Source organism: Daucus carota, chromosome 4, assembly GCF_001625215.2.
Source record: "Daucus carota subsp. sativus chromosome 4, DH1 v3.0, whole genome shotgun sequence".
In the NCBI taxonomy this organism is placed as follows: domain Eukaryota; kingdom Viridiplantae; phylum Streptophyta; class Magnoliopsida; order Apiales; family Apiaceae; genus Daucus; species Daucus carota.
In genome coordinates, this window is record NC_030384.2 from 25,934,723 (window position 1) to 25,960,272 (window position 25,550).

Consider the following 25,550-nt stretch of genomic DNA (forward strand, 5'->3'; position numbering starts at 1 on the left):
AGTATTTAATTATGTTTGTTTAAAATTCAATAAAATCTTTGAATATTCAATTGAGATTTTACACCCATTAGACTAGATATTAATAGAAATATTATTGGAGTGAGTTTTTATGAGCAAATATTCTTACAAGTAATCTTGATACTTAGGGGTCGTTTGGTTGGGTGGTATCAGGAATCAGGTATGTGTATGAAATCAATTAAACCCATACCTGGTGTTTGTTTGGAATTTTTTTATTCTCAATACCATACCTGAAACCTCATGTTATGAGTTTTTGAAACCCAATTGGAGGGGTATGTATGAGATGGTGGCATGGGTTTCATTGTTAATGTTGTTCTTTTATTCTTTTGAAAAAATATTAATAATAAAAAAGATATTTATATATACAAATAAATGTTATTAATAATAAGAAAAATATTTATAATTTTTTTCTAATAAAATAATTTAATTTAGTTAATAACATAATACTATTTAATATTAAACAGATTCATTCAAACACTCAACCAAATACATGATATCAGAAATGATACCTTAACCCCATACCACCCTAACCCGATTGCTCATTCCAAACCCACACCGCTCCACGAACCAAACGTCTCCTTAATGATCAAAATTAAACACTACTAACCTATAGCCTGTGCAATGCACGACATTTTTTTAATTATTTTTATAAAATTTTATTCTTAATATATTTAAAATGATAAAAAAAATTATTTACCAATAATAAATCATAATTTTAAATTAAATAAAATAGGAAGTTATATTATTTTTAAGGCAGAACTACTTGTGCACTACTTGTGCAGTACTAACCACATGTGTCGTCTTTTTGGTCACGTCTTAATTTTGACTTTTGCCATCGTGCTTGTTTAGTAGCATTGTTATATTGTTTGCAACATCATTTACTATGATCAACTCTTTGTTAATCTTTTATATATTTTTGAAATATATTTCATGAAATCGTATGCTCATTTTTATCCGTCTGATATATTCATATGTCGATATTAACAAAATTTTAAAAAATGATTTTTAGAAAAATGAGAGACGAAATTAGTGAGCCTGATGTAGAGTGATTTATGTTCAAGATCTTGGCCAGTTTTAAATTTGAAAGATTTTGTTGTTGTCCCAGATGTTGAAGATTCTGCTATGTATAATATTTTTGGTTAATTTGCATTTGTATGCGAGAATTTTGTATGTAATATCAACTTCTATTACGACAATTTCATGTTTTTCCTTTAATTTTTTTGTTGATATGTATTTGTGTAGCAGAGTTCCATACATGTGACGTCAACTTCTATCAGATTATATTTATAAATGTATTTTATATTAGAAATATGATACCTAATGTGATTTTTTTATTTTTCTTAAAATTTATATGGTTCTAGAATTAGAATCGGGAAACATAATTTGTTTAGAATTAAGGAAAAAAAATCATAAACATGCGAGAAGAAGGTAGAATTTGTTTTGGATCAAGAAAAGATTTTTGTGTTCGTTCCTCAGATAAATTCGGCTTATTAATTTTAATATTGGGCATAATATTATTTTTGTTTAATATGTTGTTTAAGAAAATATATTAGAGAAAAATAATTTTGTGACGTACGGTGCGAATTATATGCTTCTGCAATTAAAACTTGTAGAAAATATTTATTTTGGATTAAAAAATCATAAACATCTGAAAGGTAGACTTTGTTTTAGATTAAGAAAAGGAATCATGAGTATGCAACTAGAAATTAGTTGCCTTAGAGAACATAATTTTGTTCTAATATACCGGTGCTTATTTGTTCTGTATACAATCCAACGGATAATAATTTTTTGAGAGTAAGAAGATCGCAACCATGGAACCAAATTATATCTCTTACGCTTATTATGTATAAGTATATAATATAATAAGAGTCATCAGTCATGTACCGTAAGTAAGTTGCATAAGTTGACTGTTGTTAACGGAGAAAACTGGTTGGTTAACAAAGATGAGGTTCGCGGCGTGGATCAAGATTCTTGTTGGCGAGAATGTAGGAAGCGGTTGGTTGTTTGTTATGGATGCGACTGCAATTGTAAGCAAAGGGTTCGAGATTGCTAAGTGGAATAGCTCTCAAGAATGATCGATGCCTACAATCTGCCTATGTATCCCTATTTATAGGGGATCAAGCCGGCACGTAGTTCTTTCTCGTAAGAGACCCATGTGGGCTGGGCCTCCCCTTCTAGAATCTTCCTCCCGAAAGGGGCCTAATACGATGAGGTCTAGTCTTGGGCCTTGTAGACTCTCGAGCACCCAATACTTACCCCAAATGCATGGACACTACTCTACTCCCCGATAGGGACAACCCGCCAGACTACAGAGATAGAGCCTTTCAGGACGCGTCTTCTCTTAAACCTCTACCTCCCAAGGAGGACAACTCCTCAGACTACAAGGTAGGGCCTTTGATGACTCAACAGTAGGATTTACTTATGCTTAAGGGCGTCCCCCTAAACAAGAAGCATCTCCTTCTGCTCTTCTAAATTACTGTGAACCAAACTGTCCTCGGCAAGGTGGTGCGCCCAGAAGATAGGGCGCGCCCTATCTTTTGACAGGGTCACTTCGAAGTCGTGTTGATCTTGTTTCTCCTGGCCCAAATAGGTCTTCTTCTGTGGACCCGGCCCATTTAGTTAATCTTCATAATTTTGCACCCTGAGTGGTCTCTTCTGACTAACATGACTAGTTTGGGCTTGGTCCAATCTTGAAGCTGTTAGCCCAACCTAATCTTCTTTCATGGGTCTGGCCAATGAAGTCGGTCTTCATATAAATCATTTCCTTATAAAGCTGAGATGTGTCTTCTCCCTCCAATCAGGGCGCGTCCTCATGGAGCACTACAGGAAAAAAGGCTAAAAGCGACCAAATAAAAGCGACCACAAATAAAAGCCACCGAAAGAGGTAGCTTTTAACATAAGTTCAAACTTTCATTTTCTGACTAATAAAAGCGACCGTTAACGGTGGCTTTTAATGGCGGTCACTTTTGTTTGGTGGCTTTTGCATGTGGTGGCTTTTATTTGGTCGCTTTTGAGTTCAAAAGCGACCAACAGTGTGCTGCGGTCGCTTTTATTTTTTTAATGTACAGGGCGGGAAAATTCCCGCGGTGGGATGTGGAAAATTTGAAACAAAAGCGACCGCAGAACATTGTTGGTCGCTTTTGTACAAAAGCGACCGCGTCTGTTGCGGTCGCTTTTGTTTAAAAGCGACCACCTATGTTGCGGTCGCTTTTGTTCAAAATATTTCTTATCCACACCCGTGGGTTTGTGGCCACTTCTTTTCTCATCATCTCTCCCACATATTCCACCATTTTCTCTCCTTCCTTCAAGCTCACCCATCTACTAATTTCAAAACAAGTGAGTATCATTTCTCATAATTTATGATTTATTTTTTGTATAATTGATAATTACATTATTATGTTAAAATGACATGCTAATTATTAGTTCCTATCAAATTTATTATATGTTTCTTGTATAATTGTAAATGGCATGCTAAATTTTTGTTGTTATCTACTAATTTCAAAGTAAGTAAGACATTTCTCATAGGTAATTTTCCTAAATTCTTCTTTATTACTTGTATAATTGAAAAATAGATAATTATGTTAAAATGACATGCTAAATGTAAATTGCTAATTTTTCAAGAAGAAATTGTTTATAGATATGAAATATTTAAAATGTTAACAACAATCATTTTGAATAACATTTATTGAAAATAAGTAACAATAATAATATATATTTAATAATTATTGTTTATTTATTGTATATTTGGTGATTTTATTTAGATGTGTATGTGTAGATTAATAATTGATAATTTATTAGAATATTTGGACACCTTGTAGATGACTTCCGATCGTAGTTGGATGAATCGTCGGTTTGATGCGAGTAAGAGAATAACGGATGAATATAAAATTGGTGTTGAAAATTTCATCAAATTTGCTAGTGCACGAATGGATGATTCAAAGGGGAGGATAAGATGTCCATGTAACGAATGTGGAAATTATTATCTCAAGTTTCCCGATAATGTGACATTGGATTTGTATCGGCACAGTATTATGCTGGGATATACAATATGGTACTATCACGGGGAGAGTGATAAGTCACGGGTTGACATCGGAACAAGTTCTAGGAATGTTGGTTGCACGGATGATGATTTTTATGATGCACGTGAAATGCTTGGAGATTTTGCGGAGGCAACAAGACAATTCGAGAATGATGAAGAAGAACTGAATGCAACTGCAAATAACTTTTATAATATGCTAGACAGTGCTTCTGAACCAATTTATCCTGATAATACAAGATTTACAACATTATCATTTGTGAACAACCTACTCCAATTCAAACATAAGCATGGTTGTAGTAACAAGGGTTTTGACGAGTTGCTTGCACTCATTGGATCCGTGTTGCCAAATGGTCACAAGTTGCCCATGAAATACTACGATGTGAAGAAATTGGTAAGTGGGTTGAACATGGGCTACCAAAAGATTGATGCTTTTGTAAATGATTGCATGTTGTTTTACAAAGAGGATAGTGAGAAGATATATTGTGACATATGTAATGAAAATCGATACAAGCCTCAAAAGGATCAAAAGAAAAGGATGATCCCAAGAAAAATCTTGAGATACTTTCCTCTTGCATTGAGACTACAAAGATTATTCATGTCCGACAAGACTGCAAAGTGTATGACGTGGCACCATGATAGAGTTACAGTTGAAGGTCAAGTAAGTCACCATGATTTCGAAGTGTACATCTTCTATGTTGTTCCAATGATGCATACTTGAATTAATTATGTTTGTTTAAAATTCAATAAAATCTCAGAGTATTTAATTATGATTGTTTAAAATTCAATAAAATCTTGGAATATTCAATTGAGATTTTACACCCATTAGACTAGATATTAATAGAAATATTATTGGAGTGAGTTTTTATGAGCAAATATTTTTACAAGTAATATCATTGGTTGCATTATTTGTTCAATATACGATTCAACGAATGATAAGCTTTTGGACCGTACAACAATGCGACCAAATTATCTCCCTTACGCTTATTATATATAAGTATATAAAGTATATAATAGTCGATATATATATCATAATAATGCGGCTATAAATTTATTCAACTTTCTAATAATCTTATTATACGTTACTACGACCAATCTTCAATTGTTTAAATTAAATTTCAAAACATGTTAAAAGAAAAGGGATAAATATCAAGTTGGTGACTCGTTTCGTCCAAATGTATCAATTGAGTTACTGATTCCCAAATTGACTCAAATGAGACCCTCATTAGAAAAATTTGTATCAAAAATATCACTCTATCCTTAGTCAAAATTTTGAAAATATTATATATTGAGTTTCGCACATTCTTTATGAATGGTATTACATACAAATAAAAGATTCCGAGTCCTACTATTTTTTCTAATATTTTTAGATTTTTAAAATTTTATCAACTATTTATTTTTAATTTTTTGATTGTTTTATTTGATTTAAATAAAAATAAATAGGAGATTAATTTTTAAAAATCTAAAAATATTATCTAAAATACTAGAACTCAGAATCTTTCATTTAGATATAATACCATTCATAAAAAATGTGCGAAACCCAATATATAATACTTTCAAAATTTCGACTAATGATATAGTGATATTTTTGATACAAAATTTTCTAATGAGTGTCTCATTTGAGTCAATTTGGGAATCGGTAACTCAATTGATACATTTGGACGAAACGAGTCACCGACTTGATATTTATCCCTAAAAGAAAATACTCCCGTAAAATTTCCTAAATCACACTAATTAGCATTGACCCAACTAAATTTAAAACAAACATTTATCAATTTTTATCAAAAGAAACAGATTTCTGAATACTGCCCCTCAAATCATTGTCTATTTTTTTTTTTTGACAAAAAATCATTGTCTATTAATAATTTTTGTTCATAAAATAGGATTATTTTTTTCTTGAAATAAAAATAGGAAAAATTCTAACGGACAAAAAAGTTTGTGATAAGTATAAATTTTAGGTGCTCCTCCAGTAGTGCATTCTGTTACAACTTATATAGTCCGTTCAGTTACAACTTAAAATCCCTTTTGTAAATTGGTAACTCGTTAACATGGATAAGATAAGTTGAGATTAATTAGTGTTGACTTAGACTTCTAAGTAGATCAAATTAAAAGTACTAGCTAGCTATATATAAACACACATACATGATCAACTTCCATTATTTCTCAGCACAAAACTAGCCTAAGAAAAGCAAAAGAGTAGAATAATTTTGTTGGAGTTGTTAATAACTTAAAAGATGGATATTGATTTGACACCCAAAGTGGCCAAGAAAGTGTACGGAGGAGATGGTGGGAGCTACCATGCATGGTGTCCTAATGATCTGCCAATGCTGAAACAAGGCAATATTGGTGCAGCTAAGCTTTCTCTTAACAAGAATGGCTTTGCTCTTCCCAGCTACTCTGATTCCGCTAAGGTCGCTTATGTTCTTCAAGGTATCTTCATTGTTGATTATTCGATTGGATTTGTTGTGGTTCTTGGATTGATTTTGCCACTGATCATGATAGATTTGTTTTCACTTGGTAGTGTTGTATTAGTATAATCTGTTTTCTGTTTGTCAAAAAAAAAATAAGTATAATCTGTTTTCTTATTATTTTGTCTGATTGGTTTTTAATATCTGGTGGTTTAGAAATTGCAGGCATGATGATAAGGGTGATTTTAATTAATTATTTTAGTTTTTGTGGTCAATGGTTTGATTTTAGCACTGATCATGACAGATTTGTTGTGTTTATGGCTGTTCTGTGGTTATTTAGGATCAGACTTTTGCTAATTGCAATTAGAAATTAACAATTTCAGTTATTCTTTGAATTTGGATTTGGATGTTGATTGATGGTATCATGAAAGTTTATGATGTTCTAAAGTTTTGATAATATTTGTGTGAAAAAACATGTATTTCTGTGAAAAAGTTTCAATCTTTTGTTATAACCATTTGATGGTGGTAGAATTGTAGGCTCAAGTGACAATGTCCAAATATGGCTTCTATTAAGTTTTACCTGATAAATTGTCACATTCTTATCTTTTGAATAGCAACCAGTTTATGCTTGTCAAGGTAATTCTTTGTGTCCAGTACTGCAATCCTCATATCTAATCTTTCACTTTCAGTATTAAAATGTATGAGATCACGTTTTAGGAAGATATATCATAGTAAAACCTTTTTGAAGATGAAGAGGTGTTAGTTATGTTTTGCACTTGCACTATTAATTGTATTTTTATCAGGGAGTGGAGTGGCCGGAATTGTTCTTCCAGAGAAAGAAGAGAAGGTCCTACCAATCAAGACGGGAGATTCTATTGCTCTTCCGTTTGGTGTTGTGACATGGTGGTACAATAAGGAGGACACTGAGCTTGTAGTTCTTTTTCTGGGAGATACTTCAAAAGCCCACAAATCCGGTTCATTTACTAACTTTTACTTGACGGGCTCTAATGGAATCTTCACAGGCTTTTCAACTGAGTTTGTAGGCAGGGCATGGGACTTGGAGGAAAGTGTCGTGAAGACTCTTGTTGGGAACCAGTCTGGTACTGGAATTGTCAAGCTTGATGCAGGTTTCAAGATCACTGAGCCAAGTGAGAAACACCGAAATGGCTTGGTGTTGAACTGTCTGGAAGCCCCGTTAGATGTTGATATCAAAAATGGTGGAAGGGTTGTGGTTCTGAACACTAAGAATTTGCCTTTGGTTGGTGAGGTTGGACTTGGAGCTGATCTTGTAAGACTAGATGGAAGTGCAATGTGTTCTCCTGGATTTTCATGTGATTCAGCATACCAGGTGACTTACATTGTGCGAGGCAGTGGTCGTGCTCAGGTTGTTGGAATAGATGGGAAACGCGTTCTGGAAACAACTGTTGAGGCTGGTAATCTGTTCATTGTGCCCAGGTTTTTTGTGGTTTCAAAGATTGGCAATCCTGAAGGTTTGGAATGGTTTTCTATCATATCTACCCCAAAGTAAGCACCATTTTACATTGTGGCTTAGAGATTTTCACTATAGTCAATTGCTCCTAATTCACCTTCTCACTTTTAAGCCAATATTGACCTTGTCTCTTAATTCTAATTTGATACGTGGTTTGTTGCAGTCCGGTATTCACACATCTAGCTGGAAGCATTGGCGCATGGAAGTCCTTGTCTCCTCAAGTTCTCCAGGCATCTTTCAATGTGGATTCAGATGTGGAGAAGCAGTTCCGCTCTAAAAGGACTGCTGATGCCATCTTCTTCCCTCCCCCCAAGTGAAGTGCTGCTGCACATATGTTTACTTAAAGCTCTGTAGGCTACCAATCTTTTTAATTATTCAAGTAGTTTTAGGTATTTTCTTTCCAAATAATGTTCAGCAGGCATATTTGCTAAACAAAAATTATTTCCGCAGTTTGGATATTATTGCTAAATTGACAAGGATTTTGCTATGATCTTTATTTGTTTCTTGTTTTATTTTTGGTCATGTGTATATATTATATTGCATTGTATTTTCAAATAAGGGTTTGAAAGATCATCAGAACTGGTTCCAGGGAAAGTGCTTTGTCTTTAGGCCATTGACAGATCTTCTAGGCAATGTTATAACAAAATATCATTATAGGCTTTTCTTGTGCAAAAGTTTAAATGGAATTTCATTAGCAGCTAAATATCCTGGTTTAAAAATCAACTGCAACTCATACTGAACCATTTGTAAAAGCAGGATACATGACCAGAAATGAAAATCTACAGCAATTCTGCATCGTTCTTGTCCGTTATTTATATCACCCAGTCTTATTCAACATGAAGAAACAGGCTTTAAGAGGAGCTTTTAATCAATGCAGTAGCAACGAAGAGGAGATCCAGGACTAGGCGGCATACAAACTCCACCCTGCGGAAATTGGATGCTCTTGCAATGGGCATCACAATCAGGAAAGTTGTTACATGGCCCCTGATCAATTAACCGAGTAGCAGCCACACGGCCTGTACCAAAAATTTAACAAAATTATACCTTTTAGATGTCTGCGGTGCACATATGTTGCATGTTATGTTATGTTTAACAATTAACACAAAATCAAAAGATTTTTACCTGTATTGATAGTCAAAGCAATGAAAAAGAAGGCAATGAATAAGCTTCTAGTAACAGAAGAGATGTTCTTCCCAGCCATTTTATCTGCTTCTGCCTTTATGATCTTTCTGCACTGAATTTTGCAGTTTCTTTCTTGTGTTGTTATGTGTCTGGATCCTTTTTATATAAGTATAGGCTAATGAAAGCCTCCATTCAGTTTAAAGAAAGTTATCACACAAAATCTCCTACATTTAATATTTAGATTTCTTTATTTTATGAATATTGTGGGCCTTTTTGTCTTGAAGAAGCAGAAGCTGCTTCCGACTTCTGCTTTTCTTAACCCATTTGTGTAAATAAGTAGAAACACTCTTAAGAAGTTGAGATTACTAGCTTCTCTCAAAGCTTCTACTTTATTAACTTATGTACTTATCACATCTAATCCACTTCTTTACTTAAGGTAATAAATCAATTTTATTTAGCCTGCCCAAACGGTCCCTGCATTTTTGAATCTGTAAAAAGATGAAAATATGATATGTATTTTACACATCATTGTATTTAAATTGTGCTAAATTATTTTATAAATTAATCTTAAAAACTTACATAATGTTTCCTCTACCTTTAAAAATTTACTGTATGTTTATACAATTGTAAAAGTATATCGTCCTAAAATATAATCAAGATCAATTTATTTATAAAAAGGTCGAATGAGTCAAAAGTTAATGAGACGGAAATAGTATTTTATTGGATTGCATTGTATAGTAGGGGGTATAAAAAGTTCATCGAACTAGTTGCCGAGAAAGCGCTCTGCCTCTAACTTGCAGGGGACAAATCTTTTTATGTTGTGTTTGTTTGAGTAGAAGGGAATCAAACGTAATTAAATGAAATGATTAATTAAAAATTGATAAGAATAATAAATATGGGAGGAAAGTTATGAAAAAAGTTGAGTTGGTGGAAAATTGTTATGATTAGATTTAAGAGAAAAAAAATGAGTATACGAAAAAAATGGATCATTCCTTCTCAAATTCGGAGAGTGATTTCTAACATAAAGTGTAAGTTTCATTGATTATTGACATTACATAAGGAGCACGGTGTAGCTTTATTCCATTGATTTATACCATCAGATTTTAATGGATTTTAAATAGTTTCAATTTAATATCATCGGATTTTAAAACACCCTAATCGAATACCATAATTTAAACTCCTAATTTAATACTCTAAGATTTAAATAGATTTTAAACCATCTCAATTGAATATCTTAATATTTCTTGAATGAAAAAAAAAAACTTTAAAATCGCTGCCGAATACACCCCCTAAATTTAAGAAAGGATATATTAGACTTTTTTTTTTTGCAAAAGTTCAAATGAAACTTCATTAGCAAGTAAAATCCTGGGACAAAATCAACTACAGCTCATGCGGAACCAATTGAAATAATGAGATGCAAGACAGAAAATGAGCATCTTCAATAATCCTCTATCTTTGTCATCCGGTTATTACATTACTCTGTCTCATTCGATACGAAAAATCATGGTATTAAGAGCTAATGCAGTAGCAACGAAGAGGAGCTCCAGGACTAGGCGCCTTACAAACTCCGCCCTGCGGAAACTGGATGCTCTTGCAATGGGCATCACAATCAGGAATGTTAGAACATGGCCCCTGATCAATCAACCGAATAGCACCTACTCGTTCTGTACCAAAAAAAAAAACAATAAAATTACTCATTTTGGAAGTCTGCAACAGTGTGCATATGTTGCATGTTATGTTATGTTTAACACAAAAGCAAACCTGTATTGATAGTCAAAGCAATGAAAAAGAAGGCAATGAATAAGCTTCTAATAACAGAAGAGATGTTCTTGCCAGCCATTTTATATATCTTGTTTTTGCCTAGGATGATCTTTCTACCCTGATGCTTGTAGTTTCTTGCTTATATTGTATATTGCTATGTGTCTGAACCCTTTTTATAGACTAATGAAATATTTGTTTTAATGGAAGATATCTTACAAAATCTCTTACATTTAATATTTTGATTTTTTTTTTCTTTAAAGAATATCTATCAAGGAAAATTGGCATCCTTTTTTCTTTTGTTAAGGGTATATTATATATTTGTTGATTATATAATATCTGTGTGATATGTCAAGTATTGATCTTAGCATATTTCTCTCTCATCGTATTCAATACCGTAAAATTTCGGGTATTCAAATCAATTTCATCGCTAGATTAGTGTACACCTTAGAGATTGGAATTTTACATGGAGTCTATTCATATTTGAATTAACTATTGTAGAATTGACATTATATAGATGAGGAAAAGATTTCTAAAAGTATAAAATATAAAATATAAAATTAAACAGATGAGGTAGGGGACTTCATGAGTGTATTCTGATACTATATGTGAAGTAACCAGTTCATAAATTAATGAGGGAAGGAGGATTCGAAACCAAGAATACATACAAAATTTAACTGGACTGTTCCCATTAAACCTTAATAAAGCTCAACAAAATCCTATACTTGTTCCGTCAAATAAAAAAATCCTATATTTTTCCGCATCATGGTGTCCCTGTCCCACATTCCTACGGTGCTTCCATTGAAGGGCTTTGTGTCACTCCTATTCCTAGCCAACACAATCACCTGTATATGTGACCTCAGCCTGAAATTTCGACGCAGAAACCCCATCTAGTCCACAATACCTGCTGTGCAGAGGTGGATATAGTATGAGGAACGAGGGACACGTGTTTCCTAAATTCCATTTTATATTTTTTCATCATTCTAAATTTTACAAATTTACAAAAGTACCTCCTAGAATTTAAAAATATATACATGTTTTCCAAAAATTTGCTTGTGCCCCCTAAAGATTTCGTTTCTAGATCGGCCCTGCTATTGTGGCTGCTTCCACTCCCCCAGCTGCAATAGGGAGGGGAGCAGCTCTAAGCCATGACAATCTGCTCACTTGATGCATGACATACTATCTGCTCGAGCATTAACCTGAACCATTACTAACCCTGCTATCAATGCTCAAGTACCCTATGCAAAACCCAGAGGTGCAAGCATTGCTATAAACAATGGTGTCCTATTAATCTAGCGCAACCAATGCACTTATGGACAACATTAACTTCCCCCCTCACCGGCCTTGCCAGAAGCACATCTAACCGTGACTAAAAACAACAACGGAGGCTCTGGATTTTTAATGCATCTTGATTCTTGCCAATCAGGTTCTGTTTCTCTCTTTGTTTACGATTATGCATTTTATATTCAAGTATTCCAATACTTTCATTTTCACTTATGAGGTGAAGTTCTCAATGCACTCTCATGTGCAACCACATTTTTATAATCTCAGCAACACAATCAAATAACTTATATTGCTCCACAGTATAGTGAAAAATAATCACACGAGGTGTGCCTTTCAAAGAAAGCAACAAATGCCTAAGCTTAATTAATCTTTAAACTTAACAGCTAGCTTTTATGGCCTGTTGGGAACTTGAATTTCATTTGAAATTCTGGATTTAATCGAATGACATGCTTGGATACACACAAAAAATTGGATTAGGATTTTATTCGATACTCCAGAGATGCAAATAGTAGTATAAAGTTGAGAATTTGAATTGACAACTCAAATCATGTCATTTGAAATTCAATATCTTAAATGAAATACATCTTTCCAAACACAATCTAACGTTAAGTACCTTCCTTTGCAGAAACAAAACCAGCAATATCTGAAATGAAATACATGTTCTGAAACACAATGTAACGTTAATTACCTTCTACTGCAGAAACAAAACCAGCACCACGTGATAAAATAGCTGGAACGCATAAAATTCCTATCACAAAACGCACCATCATTTCATATGATCTATTGGTTTCCCCACCGACCATAAAAAAAGATAAAGATAGTTTTATATAGATAATTTGACCATAAGTCCACAGTTGTCGACTATGATGCTTTAGCACTAATCATATCATATTAGCATGTATTGATCCAATTAGCAAGGAAACAAAAAATGAGCAAGTCCCAAAAGAAGTTGATCTCAACTTTCTGGCTTCTTGGTTTCACTACCCTGTTCTTCATTTCTTATGCAGATACTACATGTCCCATTGATTTTGGTTATGTCAGCAAATTACCATGGAAGAGATCAGACTGCACAGATAAACCGGTTAACAAAGAGGCCTGTTGCGGAACCATCAAATTCCTCCTAGCACCAGGACTTGCGAAGTACCTCAAAAAAACATCAATGTTCTATTTCCCAAACACAGGCATAGCAGCTGCATGTATGTCTAGTTTCAATAACAAGCTTGCATCCATGTCTATCAACATTTCTTTTTGCCCCGTGGGATGGTATGACCAACTAGTGGTTAACAGCTCAAATAATTGTGGTGGAGTTACAACACTTAAGGAGTGGAGAGAAAAACTTGGTTACAAGACAGAGCTAGACTCAGATTGCAGAGGGAACTTCTCTACTGCCAGTCAGTGCCAGGCATGCGCTGATGCTGGGATAAGGGTGGCTTCTCAATTGGGGTCTGACACGACACTATGTTTCAAATATGCTTGTTTGTATGCGGCTGGAATTGTTAATGAATATGGTCCTGAGGATCCAAGAATAGCTAAGTGTGCACTAGCTATACCCATGGCTCAGTCAAAAACCAACAAGCGAAAAAAAATATTCAAAGTTGCTTTTGGATTGTTAGGGGCAATATTTGGAGTTTTGACAACATGGGGTTGCATCATTGTTTATCAGAAATTGAAAGAGGAAAGGTGGCTAGCAGCGTTGCGTCAAGAATATGTAAGGGGAGTGAAGGCTAAGGTCTTGCCTAACACAGGCGCAAAATGGTTTCATGTAGCTGAGCTTGAGCAAGCCACTAAAGGGTTTTCAAAGAAGAATCTGATAGGGCAGGGAGGTTTTGGAGTAGTCTACAAAGGTACACTCTTGGATGGTTCAATTGTTGCTGTGAAACAACTTCTTGATATGGATATAAATGGGGATGATGAAGAATTTACTAATGAGGCTGAGATCATTAGCAAAATCAGGCATAGGAATCTTCTTGCTTTAAGAGGGTTTTGTGTTGAAAGCGATGCTATCAAAGGTAACAGAAGATATCTTGTTTATGATTACATGTCAAATGGGAGTTTAGATGAGCATCTGTTTTATGAAGAAGGGAATACTATTGCTAGGAAGCCATTGGATTGGCCTTTGCGCAAAAATATCATTATAGATGTGGCCAAAGGGCTGGCTTATTTGCACTATGGAATCAAACCAGCCATTTATCACCGCGACATAAAGACCACAAACATACTTTTAGATTCAGATATGAAAGCAAGACTAGCTGATTTTGGTCTAGCAAAGCAAACTACTGAAGGGGAATCTCATCTAACAACGAAAGTAGCTGGCACATACGGGTACCTAGCTCCAGAGTATGCTCTTTATGGTCAACTAACCGAAAAGAGTGATGTCTATAGCTTTGGCATCATAATTCTTGAGATCATGAGTGGGCGAAAAGTGCTTGACACATCTTCAACATCCACAAGACTTCTGATCACGGATTGGGCAATGGATCTTGTAAAATCAGGAAATGTTGAAAACATTTTCGATGATCGAATGGGAGAAAATGTATCAAAAGCAGTAATGGAAAGATTTGTACATGTTGGTATACTTTGTGCTCATGTAATGGTGGCATTAAGGCCTACAATTTCTGAAGCACTGAAGATGTTAGAAGGTGATATAGAAGTTCCAACACTGCCTGATAGACCACTACCTCTTAGCCACGAGTCATTGAAATATATCCCAGAGTTCAGTATATCAACATTGGGCATCTCAGGTGGAAGATCAAGCCTTGATACATCAGGTAGCAGATTAAGTATCGATACATCGAAACCCAGGTCTAGCATTTAGTTAGCTGCTTGGACAATGATTTTTATTGAGGCCAACAGATATTTCCTAAGCAGAAGCTTAAACATTCAGTTATAGAAAGTAAACGGATTTGCTTCAATGCATAATGCTTGCGTTTCTTGTTTGTTTATCATTTTATTTGAATGATGTTTGTTTACCATTTCAAGCAGACTGTGTAGGGTGTTTTTGAATTATAAAGTTTACAGGTATTCAGCCTATATTTTAAAAGACTCTGTGATGCTTCTTGCGTAGCAGGTTCTGATATTAGTTATTCCGGTATATTGGTTGCTTGTAAATCTTCTTTGAAAGTAATGTAGGAAAGAACTGTAGCTAGAGGAGGTCAAGGCAAAGAAGAGTTGAAAGAGAATTTGAAGATAGAGAAGAAAGTCTGAAAAATCAGATTTAACTCAGGTAAAATAATCGATATTATTGAGTTCTCCTCAAATATGATGAAGACTTTTAGCTTAAAATGGATTCTGGAAATTTAATTGAGCATTACCAAGAAACTTGCTGGCCTTGCGCATTGTGCCCTTGTAAGTTGAATGGAATTCGATTTACAGCTGTCAAGATAAACATCCTCGGAGGGAGAAGATGCTTAACTTTCACAACATCAGTTCTTTAAGCATCAGCATCAAGTTTTTTAGAACTTAGTACGGATGAAACTAGTGATTCACCCATGTATTGGAAGCCTATATTTCAGTCAAACAGCTCATACAAGATCTTCTGGATCAATAAGGACCTGTAAACAATGGCAATCTTCTGCACACTAGTACTAGACATTGCAACCTTCCATAAAGTTCCATAAATATAGTTTAACCGTCTTTTCACGAGAATCGGCGGTTACAATTTACTATATGTTCGACTCAATCATTGGGGTAAATATAGTAAGACTTTTTATTACTCTCTCCGTCCCAAATTAACTGTCCAGTTTGACTTTTTGATGATCAATTTGACCCAACTTTGACTGAAAATTAGAAATTATTCTTTTACAATTTTACAAAACTGAAAAATATATTTTAAAATAGATTTGATAATGTTTTCAATGATATATATTTCATAATTTTATTCAAATATACATATTTTTCAGTCAAAGTTGAGTCAAATTGATCATCAAAAAGTCAAACTGGACAGTTAATTTGGGACGGAGGGAGTATTAGAATAACATCTTTGTTTCAAAAAATGGATTATATCAAATTTTGATTTTATATGGATTTTAGATAAAATGTTGCAGAGTTAAGAGAGTTCTTAAGATTTTGTATGTCTCAAAACCTCATGAATTATGATAGAATTTCAAAAAGCATAAAATATACGGAACAATCCAATAAAATCCCAATCGAATACTTTCATATTTTTGAGTATAATTTAAAATCCTGATTGAATACTAACAAATTTTGTAACATAATTTAAAATCATAATTGAATATCCCAAGATTTTGATATATTTTTCTTAATCCGAATTGAATATACTTGGATTTCATTAGTGCAAAAAAATCATGTAAAATCTCAACGAATACCTACATGAATTTCATTAAAGCAGAAAAATCCTTCAAAATCTCAACGAATACCTTGTGCTTTTCTTGAGCAAAACTTAAAATGGAAATTCATTAGCAGGTAAAAATCCTGGACAAAATTAACTACGACTCATACTGAACCAATTAAAATAACGAGACGATAGACCGGAAACGAGCATCTACAATACTCCTCTATCTTTCTTTTCCGGTTATTACTACTTTGTCTCATCCAATACGAAAATCATGCTATTAAGAGGAGCCGCTAATGCAGTAGCAACGAAGAGGAGCTCCAGGACTAGGCGCCTTACAAAGTCCACCTTGCGGAAACTGGATGCTCTTGCAATGTGCATCACAATCAGGAAAGTTGGAACATGGACCCTGATCAATCAACCAAGTAGCACCTACTTGCTCTGTACCAAAAAAATTAACAAAACTACACATTTTAGATGTCTGCAATGTTCATATGTTGCATGTTATGTTATGTTTAACACAAAAGCAAACCTGTATTGATAGTCAAAGCAATGAAAAAGAATGCAATGAATAAGTTTCTAGTAACAGAAGAGATGTTCTTGCCAGCCATTTTATATATCTAGTTTTTGCCTAGGATGATCTTTCTGCACTGATGTTTGTGGTTTATTGCTTTATATTGTTATGTGTCTGCACCCTTTTTATAGACTAATGAAATATTTGATTTAATGGAAGATATCTCACAAAATCTCTTGTATTTAATATTCAGATTTCTTTTTCTTTAAAGAATATCTATCAAGGAAAATTGATGATCTTTTTTTCTTTTGTTAAGGGTATATTATATATTTCTTGATTATATAATATCTTTATACATTATATATTTCTTGATTATATAATATCTCTTTGATATCTTTGTACATTTGTCTCTCATCGTACTTAATACCGTAAAATTTTAGAAAGTCAAATCAATTTTATTGCTAGATTAGTGTACAACTCAGAGATTAGAATTTTTTACAAATATGGTAGAATTGACATTACCTAGATTAGGAAAGATTTCTAGAATAAAAATATACTGATCAAATATCAAATAATCGTTATTTTTTAAATTTAAAAAATATGCCAAATTGTAATAGATTTAAAATAATCTTATATGAAATATTTTAGTATAATTAATAGTATTGATTGAATGTTATCATATATTTTACGGGAGTGTATTCGATTGAGATTTTAATGGATTGTTTTTAGTGTATGGATTTTAATGGATTGTATGAGATTTTGATTTTATGCGGATTCTTGATAAAATGTCGCAGAGTTGATAGGATTTAGCTACAATGCTTCAAAATCCCATTGATTTTGGTGGGATTTCAAAAGACTTAAAATACGCTGAATAATGCCACAAAATCCATCATTTTATGAAATGAAAAAAAATCCATCAGCATTTGAATACCATTATATTTTAATGGATTTTAAACAATCCCAATCGAATACCATCGGATTTTAAAACATAATTTAAAATCTCAATTGAATACCACCGGATTTTGTATCATAATTTAAAATCCCAATTGAATACCTTAAGATTTTAATGGATTTCAAACAATCCCAATCAAATACTCTCGGATTTCATGAATGCAAAAAAATACTTTAAAATCCCAATCCAATACACCTCTCTTAGTATAATTAATAGTCTTGATTGAATGTTATCATATATTTTAGGATAATTTCAAATCTTAATTAAATATTTCAAGATTCTAATATATTTTTTTAGAAAAATAAATTATAGATCTTGAAATATTGACATTTTATTTTCTATGTCCCTGAACTAAAGATTTCATTTTTTGGATCGCTTAATTTTTCCTATTTTTTAATCTAAGTCTTTCTGTCAAAAAATTCTAAAATTAGGATTTTTGGTGTTCATACGGATCAAAACAATTGTCAATGTGTTGGTGATATCCAAACTTAAAATTCACTTAGTCATAATCATTATCGACACCCATGCACCAATTTCCAGAAACTAGATTTAATTAAAAAAAAATCATAAATTAGACCATAGAGTTAGGATTGTTTATCGTATTCAGAGACCTAAATTCAGAACAAGTCCACGTAATGTATCAAACAAAAGTTACACTATCCTAATTATTACCTAAATTACTAATACATTCTCAAATCTTCTAAACATTACCTGTTTCTAGGTAACCTCCCGCTACTGTGGGAATATTGATTACATAGACACACAAAAAAAGTTTGATTTGGACTTCATTTGAAATTCAGAATATTTAAATGTTAGTATAAAACTTAGATTTTGAAATGATATCTCAATTCATGTCATTTGAAATCTAAAATTTGAAAAGAAATACATGTTGAATAGGAACTATGACGCTGCTAAAATTTGAACAGCTTCTTTCAGAATCAGGCCAGCCCATGGAAGCCATGCACAGCATAAACTGATTCTGGGCAGGTCACCGAGGAATGTCCCAATGCAGATTTATCATTGATGTACCCATGTTACTCGAAACAATATATTTATCGCAGAAAGAACATGCTATAGGTCCCCAAAGCTACATAACATTTGGCATTTCCATTGCGGCTTCTTTGTAAAGTCCATCGTGAGTTTTAAAGCAGTTTGTTCATTTATCTGGCAGAAAGTGGCTTTGCCACTTAATGAAACCGGAGCTTACCTTCTCATAAACTTTGTTTTATTAAGTTTTGCTTAATGAGTTTTTTGAGCTTCTTTATCATTGTTAAGTGACTAATTCTCCTAAAACCTCAAGGTGTTAGGAGGAGGGCTTACCAGGATCATATTTTAACATTCCCCCTCACTCGCCTTCGTGTCCTTAACAAATTTTGAGAATATTGGGGGTCACAGGGAGTCTTTGTGTCCTTAACAAGTGACCAATTCTCCTAAAACCTCAAGGTGTTAGGAGGAGGGCTTACCAGGATCATATTCTAACAATCATATCTTTTGGGTTGATAGATCATTTCGTCAGAAACTCATCTTGCCTTCTCAGATCAAATATTTCTTCTCTAGCATCGGCTGGACAGCTATCAGACACACAGCTGGCTAAAAACTTTAAGACACTTGCCAAAAGCATGGTCGCGAGAATCCGAGTCTTTTCTAAAGAAAATAATATTGTTAGAGAAATTTCAAGCACGTGGTTTCAGAAAAAAACCATATCTCATAACCAGTGATGAACCTCTTTAGTCGTTACTTAATAAAACATTACTTTTTCTTGAAAGACATCCTGTAGTCAATGATCAATTGTGATTTGAACCTTGGTTGAATGTTGGGGTCATCTTATTAGAGTCATGCAGTTGTTGGTTAAAGGAAAGAAAGCAAAGTATATGAAAATCTAACAACTGAGAATATTATTTCAAAAAAAAAAAAAACAACTGAGAATATTTGTTCATGTCCTCAGATTGGATTCTAGAATAGTCTCCGAAAAAACAATTATTTAATAACACTTCTAGATTAGATGTAATCTACTAAATTAATCCTCTGCCGCGTATTAATAAAAAATGACCAGACTGGTGTGCTTACCAAATAATCAACTCAGCCTAGTCACCTTCCAATGTAGCAACATGGCTGGGATGCAAATACTTTCTGGTCTCTGCAGTTCTTAATGCAGAAAATATACAACTAACCACACTATCATATTAGAGTATTTATAAAGATAGCTTTATTGCATGTATAAAAATTGACCCAAGTCTACAGCAACCAACATTGATGCTTTGACAGCTGACACTAACAAACATAAGACTATTGTTAAACCTTATTAACTTGTAGTGCTCATTAAGCAGAAGAAACAAGATATGGGGAAGTCCCAAAAGGAGATGATTCCAGTTCTCTGGCTTTTTTATTTCATTAGATGTATCTATTTCGTTTCTTGTGCAAATTCTTCATGCCCCATTGATTTTAGTTATGTCAACACATTACCATGGCAGATATCAAATTGCGTGGATAAACCAGTAAGGCAAGAAATTTGTTGTCAAACCATTAGAAGCCTCCTTGGTGTTGGCCTTGCAAAATACCTCAATGAAACTTCCATGTTCTATTTTCCCAACTCAGAAACTGCAACTTCTTGTATCTTGCGTTTTAATGAGAGGCTTGCATCCATGTCGGTCCACATTTCATGCACTGATAGATCGTACAACCAGCTAGTGGTTAACAGTTCAAGTAATTGTGGTGGAATTACAACACTTCAAGATTGGAAAGAAAAAGTTGGTATTACTGAATTAGACTCAGCTTGCAAAGGGAACTTATCTACTCCAAGTCAGTGCAACGCCTGCTCAGAGGCTGGGCAGAGGGTGGCTCCTCGGTTAGAGTCTATGAGGTTAAACTCCACAAAATGTTTCTATTACACTTGTTTGTATGCTGCTGGAATTGTTAATGAATATGGCCCTGAGAATGCAAGAATAGCTGATTGTGCACTCGGGCTGGATGTGGCCAAGTCAACAACTAACAAGCGGACACAAGTTTTCAAGGTTGTTTTTGGATTGTTGGGGGCAATTTTTGGGGTTTTGACAACATGGGGTTGCTTCATGATTTATCAGAAAATGATAAAGGAAAGGAGGCTAGCAGCTTTGCGCGAAGAATATGTAAGGGGAGTGAAGGCTAAGGTGTTGCCCAACACAGGGGCAAAATGGTTTCATATAGCTGAGCTTGAGCAGGCAACTAAAGGGTTTTCAAAAAAGAATCTGATAGGACAGGGAGGATTTGGAGTTGTCTATAAAGGTACACTTCTGGATGGCACAATCGTCGCAGTGAAACAACTTCTTAATATGGATATAAATGGCGATGATCAAGAATTCACCAACGAGGCAGAGATTATTAGCAAAATCAGGCACAGAAATCTTCTTGCTCTAAGAGGGTTTTGTGTTGCTAGCGACGCGATTAAAGGTAACATAAGATGTCTTGTTTATGATTTCATGTCAAATGGTAGTTTAGATGAGCATTTGTTCAACAATGAAGGGAATTTTATTGGTAAGCAGCCATTGAGTTGGCCTCTGCGCAAGAACATTATTATTGATGTCGCAAAAGGACTAGCTTATTTGCACTATGGACTCAAACCAGCCATTTATCACCGTGATATAAAGACAACAAACATACTTTTGGATTCAGAAATGAAAGCCAGACTAGCTGATTTCGGATTAGCCAAGCAGACTAATGAAGGAGAATCACATCTGACGACTAAAGTAGCTGGAACATACGGATATTTAGCTCCAGAATATGCTCTTTACGGACAACTAACTGAAAAGAGTGATGTCTACAGCTTTGGCGTTATAATTCTTGAGATCATGAGTGGGCGGAGAGTACTTGACACATTTTCAACATCTTCAAGAGTTCTAATCACGGATTGGGCATGGGATCTTGTGAAGTCAGGAAACGTTGAGAACATTTTTGATCATCGAATGGAAGAAAATGGATCAAAGGGAGTAATGGAAAGATTTGTACATGTTGGTATTCTTTGTGCTCATGTAATGGTGGCTCTAAGGCCAACTATTTCTGAGGCTCTAAAGATGTTAGAAGGTGATATAGAAATTCCAGTGCTGCCTGATAGACCATTGCCTCTTTGCCACGAGTCTTTAAGATATATCCCAGATTTCAGTACATCAACATTTGGAATATCTGGTCGAAGATCAAGCGTTGATGTCTCAGGTGGCACGTCAAGTATTGATACATCAAACTCGAAGGCTAGCACTTGGATGAGCATGTAAAGTAGAGGTTTTTAATGGTTGAGAGTAAGGAATGACTAAGGGAGGACTTTGCTGTAACAATCTGAAATACATATAGAAAATGCAAAATCTTATTCAGTGGTACAAAGAAAATGGAATTGCTTGAAAGCTAATTCCCGGATCTTTTCACTAAAAAAATTTTCATTTACTTCTTGTTTGTCTATACCCATTATTAGACTTAAATAATACTCATAGATATTGGCCTAACTGGATTTAGCTTCTTTTTTTGTTGTTGTAGTTCTCTGTCTTTATAGTGATAATTAATCTTGTTTATTGAAATATAGCTTACTATGCTACAAGATTTGGCAGATGTTAGTTTGTAATATTATTCTAGTTTATTCATGTATTGGTGCGGAAGATTAGGTTTCAGTCTCATATCTAGGACTTCCATCATCCACTTCTTGGGGAGCAATTCCGGATAATCATAACTCATTCATCCCTTAACGTTTCGGTTTATAGTAATAACATTAGTTCCTTTCTAAGAAAAACACAAACTAACCAAATCAAAAGTTATGAAAACGAAATGAACTCATAGTGCATACCACCATATGAATTTCTACTGATAATCATATGAAGTACCTTGCATAACGAATAAACTTTTACAGGGCATATAGGAAACTTGTTCAGGATTAGTCAAAGAAGTTAAAGTTAGCATAGTTAGCAGAGAAACAAAGAAAAAAGTAAGAATAACTTGTGTTAAACTAATGTATCAAATGCAGATATTGTAGATAGGGATTTGAATTTGTTTCACTTCTTTTTGAATCAAGCACATTCCTTTTTTTATACTATATAGGAGGGAAAAAAAGGGGAAAGACAGGAAGGAGTTAAAAAAGGCCACCACTTGTAAGTGGACTTGGTAGTTGGTACCTAAAAGTTTACCTAGTTTCCATCATTAGGTTCCACCTTAAGGATGAAATGAGTGCACAGACACACACCAGTTAAATGCATGCCACTATCATTGGGATTGCTCAGACCATAGCATGGTCAATCCGGGTATGTATTCGTATGTGGGGGGCGAATCTATGTATCCCTGCACTACGCACCCGTTTCCTTGCTTCTTAGGTGCTACCTGGTACTCAAGTGAGAATGGAATGAATCTAACCAAAAATAATAGGTTTGTAATTAGATTATTTTCAGAGAAGTATATTTGTATATATTTCTGGCCTTCAGAAGCTGCAGACCAATGCCACTGCATGCATTGTAACTTTATGTTTCATCACTTATCAAAGTCATGTCCTACAACTTCTCTTTTGGTCTTGTTCTGATAATGCACCTCTTATCGTTCTCTCGTGTTTTTAAATGTCCCTGGAATCATTATAAAGGATAAAGTTCTCTCATGACTTTGCTCCAACTTCCCAAGTCCAACCATTAAACATATGTCGAATGCACACAAAAATATCAGTATACCTATCACCAACAGGATAAGCAAAAAATCTGAAACATGTGAATTGTATTATTCTTGATTCAGAGGAAGAGAACTCAAATTACCCCTTATATTAAAAAGGAAACACAACAGTAAAAACAATTTAAATCAACCTTATTCTCATAACTTACATATGCATTGAACAAACAGATTAGCAATTGAGAATGACCACACGGCACAGAGTACTCATCATGCTGAAATTTTGAAAACAATTTATAACAGGAAAATTAGCGAGTAGTAGGGAAAATCCGTGAGATCTATCAAGAAGAAGAAGTTGGATATGGCCAAAACTGGGCACTCTTCACCTTTGAAATGCTTGAAAGTACTCCTAAAGGGGTTACCTCCCCAATCACTGTCACTTTCTTTGTTGCTCTATCAATACTGAATGAGGTCACTCCTGCATCAGTTCATTAAAAAGTATAACTCTATTCCTTTGTCTAAATGCAAAAGTAAAATTTTGATACTTATCTATGGATTAACCCTTTTACACTTAGAATAAGCAATAAAACCAGACTAAACAAAACATACTTATTCCAAAGGCAATTCATTGATTACCTTCGATTCTGGAAATATGTTTTCTCACTTTTCCTTCACACCCCTTGCAATGAATTGATACCATTAGTTCCACCACCTGTGAAAGGCAATCTGGTTTTTAGTCTTCCAAACACAAATTACTGATATACTTGTAGTTAAAAATTTAATGTCTCAATAGTAAAAAATCCAGGGCTCCAACTTAATTGATCATGTCTGATAAAATTTCTTGAGTATATCAAAAGGAAAATATGGCTCCAACCTGATAATGGGACTGAGATCGAGCTGAGGAAGATTTCTGAGCAGAAGATTCAATTATCCGCGCAGATTGACTGGCACCTAACTGTTTGTTGACAGGTTTTAAAACAAGAGAATCACTAGAGCTGATAAGTTGGCCAAAAGGCCTCAAAGCTTGATCTCTGGAAACCAATGCAGAATCATTGGAGCTTAGGCTTCGAGGAATGACAGGTTCCTTGGAGCTTAGGCTTCGAGGCAATGCAGGTTCACTAGAAACAGGAGCAGATAAACTATCAGTCTGTGATAACACATCACTGAGAGTTTTATCACTCAAGAGATGCCTAGAGGATCCATGAGGAGTAGTAGCTAGGTCATTAACAATCTTTGCTGAGCTTGCTCTCCGTAGTCCTCGACCACTTTCAGAAGCACTTTTCCTATTATTTTGGTAAAATGCAGGATTGATTGGCAACTGTGATGAACAAGGAATGGCAGGAATGTTAGTCTTAGATTTTCGTCGATGGTGATCACTTATATAGTGATCACTTCGACGGGCCATAGATCTCGTTCCATGGTCACGGACCATGGTACGTTGATCCGTGCTAGAACTTATATAGTGATCACTTCGACGGTCCATAGATCTAGTACCATGGTCACGGACCATGGTCCGTTGATCCGTGCTAGAACATATGGCTGTAGAAGCTGGAGATGCACACAAAAGGTCTATTGATTTCATGGTTTTCACAAACTAGTTAAATAGAGAGAGAAAGATAGAGAAGTGAAGAAGAATGGCTTAGTAATTTGCATGATCCAGACATCACTTAAAAGAGTTCACTCTACTAGCCTTGTGAACTTGTACAAATTCATAAATGTAAAACTTTTGTGTCATTTTTCTGTATAATTTCAGATATGTTATTTGGTTCACATTAAATTTGTATCCGCGATAATTTCTTTCGACACTATCTCACCAATTAAGTTAAATCATAATCTCGTATTAGCCTGTTACAGTTATTTAGTGATGCAAGAAAATAATAATGGAAAATTTATAAAAGTATACATGTTTCAAATTTATTTTCAATAATACAATTAAAAATCAAAATTGTGCATGAGATTGTAGTGCTGGTCGAAAACGGTTAATTTTCGGGTTATCATTATTATAACTGAGATTGCATTTTACCGTATTTTAAAAAAAAAATTATAACTTGGATAATTTTGAAAAAACACCTAA

The 25,550-nt window shown here is 34.2% G+C and overlaps 5 protein-coding genes across 5 annotated transcripts; 4 read left to right on the forward strand and 1 right to left on the reverse strand.

The window, feature by feature from the left end:
* The first annotated feature begins 3,185 nt into the window (after window positions 1-3,185).
* Window positions 3,186-5,001, forward strand: LOC135152413 (uncharacterized). The gene is made up of 2 exons (XM_064092670.1): window positions 3,186-3,354; window positions 3,837-5,001. Exons 1-2 carry the CDS (start codon window positions 3,214-3,216, stop codon window positions 4,773-4,775), a joined length of 1,080 nt encoding a protein of 359 aa, XP_063948740.1. The 5' UTR covers window positions 3,186-3,213; the 3' UTR covers window positions 4,776-5,001.
* A 1,085-nt stretch (window positions 5,002-6,086) lies between these two features.
* On the forward strand, window positions 6,087-8,438 carry LOC108216871 (11S globulin seed storage protein Ana o 2.0101). Its single transcript, XM_017389726.2, has 3 exons — window positions 6,087-6,484; window positions 7,266-7,986; window positions 8,115-8,438. Exons 1-3 carry the CDS (start codon window positions 6,289-6,291, stop codon window positions 8,266-8,268), a joined length of 1,071 nt encoding a protein of 356 aa, XP_017245215.1. The 5' UTR covers window positions 6,087-6,288; the 3' UTR covers window positions 8,269-8,438.
* A 4,535-nt stretch (window positions 8,439-12,973) lies between these two features.
* On the forward strand, window positions 12,974-15,145 carry LOC108216713 (probable receptor-like protein kinase At1g11050). The gene has a single exon (XM_017389548.2). The coding sequence runs from the start codon at window positions 13,044-13,046 to the stop codon at window positions 14,928-14,930; it is 1,887 nt and encodes a 628-aa protein (XP_017245037.1). The 5' UTR covers window positions 12,974-13,043; the 3' UTR covers window positions 14,931-15,145.
* A 4,957-nt stretch (window positions 15,146-20,102) lies between these two features.
* Window positions 20,103-22,286, forward strand: LOC108217915 (probable receptor-like protein kinase At1g11050). Its single transcript, XM_017390827.2, has one exon. The coding sequence runs from the start codon at window positions 20,212-20,214 to the stop codon at window positions 22,114-22,116; it is 1,905 nt and encodes a 634-aa protein (XP_017246316.1). The 5' UTR covers window positions 20,103-20,211; the 3' UTR covers window positions 22,117-22,286.
* A 1,270-nt stretch (window positions 22,287-23,556) lies between these two features.
* On the reverse strand, window positions 23,557-25,184 carry LOC108218133 (protein SODIUM POTASSIUM ROOT DEFECTIVE 2). The gene is made up of 3 exons (XM_017391054.2): window positions 24,351-25,184; window positions 24,113-24,188; window positions 23,557-23,954 (listed from the first exon to the last, which is right to left on the reverse strand). The coding sequence occupies exons 1-3, from the start codon at window positions 25,056-25,058 to the stop codon at window positions 23,818-23,820; spliced, it is 921 nt and encodes a 306-aa protein (XP_017246543.1). The 5' UTR covers window positions 25,059-25,184; the 3' UTR covers window positions 23,557-23,817.
* Window positions 25,185-25,550: the final 366 nt, after the last annotated feature.

What these genes read in the sequence shown, in the direction of transcription:
- LOC108216713 (XM_017389548.2), top strand. Translation starts at nt 13,044, where the DNA reads ATGAGCAAGTCCCAAAAGAAGTTGATCTCAACTTTCTGGCTTCTTGGT.
- LOC108217915 (XM_017390827.2), top strand. Translation starts at nt 20,212, where the DNA reads ATGGGGAAGTCCCAAAAGGAGATGATTCCAGTTCTCTGGCTTTTTTAT.
- LOC135152413 (XM_064092670.1), top strand. Translation starts at nt 3,214, where the DNA reads ATGTTGCGGTCGCTTTTGTTCAAAATATTTCTTATCCACACCCGTGGG. An exon ending in ATCTACTAATTTCAAAACAA is followed by an intron (nt 3,355 to 3,836) that starts GTGAGTATCATT and finishes GACACCTTGTAG; the next exon opens with ATGACTTCCGATCGTAGTTG.
- LOC108216871 (XM_017389726.2), top strand. Translation starts at nt 6,289, where the DNA reads ATGGATATTGATTTGACACCCAAAGTGGCCAAGAAAGTGTACGGAGGA. An exon ending in GGTCGCTTATGTTCTTCAAG is followed by an intron (nt 6,485 to 7,265) that starts GTATCTTCATTG and finishes TATTTTTATCAG; the next exon opens with GGAGTGGAGTGGCCGGAATT. An exon ending in TCTATCATATCTACCCCAAA is followed by an intron (nt 7,987 to 8,114) that starts GTAAGCACCATT and finishes GGTTTGTTGCAG; the next exon opens with TCCGGTATTCACACATCTAG.
- LOC108218133 (XM_017391054.2), bottom strand. Translation starts at nt 25,058, where the DNA reads ATGAAATCAATAGACCTTTTGTGTGCATCTCCAGCTTCTACAGCCATA. An exon ending in GATCTCAGTCCCATTATCAG is followed by an intron (nt 24,189 to 24,350) that starts GTTGGAGCCATA and finishes TGCCTTTCACAG; the next exon opens with GTGGTGGAACTAATGGTATC. An exon ending in ACATATTTCCAGAATCGAAG is followed by an intron (nt 23,955 to 24,112) that starts GTAATCAATGAA and finishes GAACTGATGCAG; the next exon opens with GAGTGACCTCATTCAGTATT.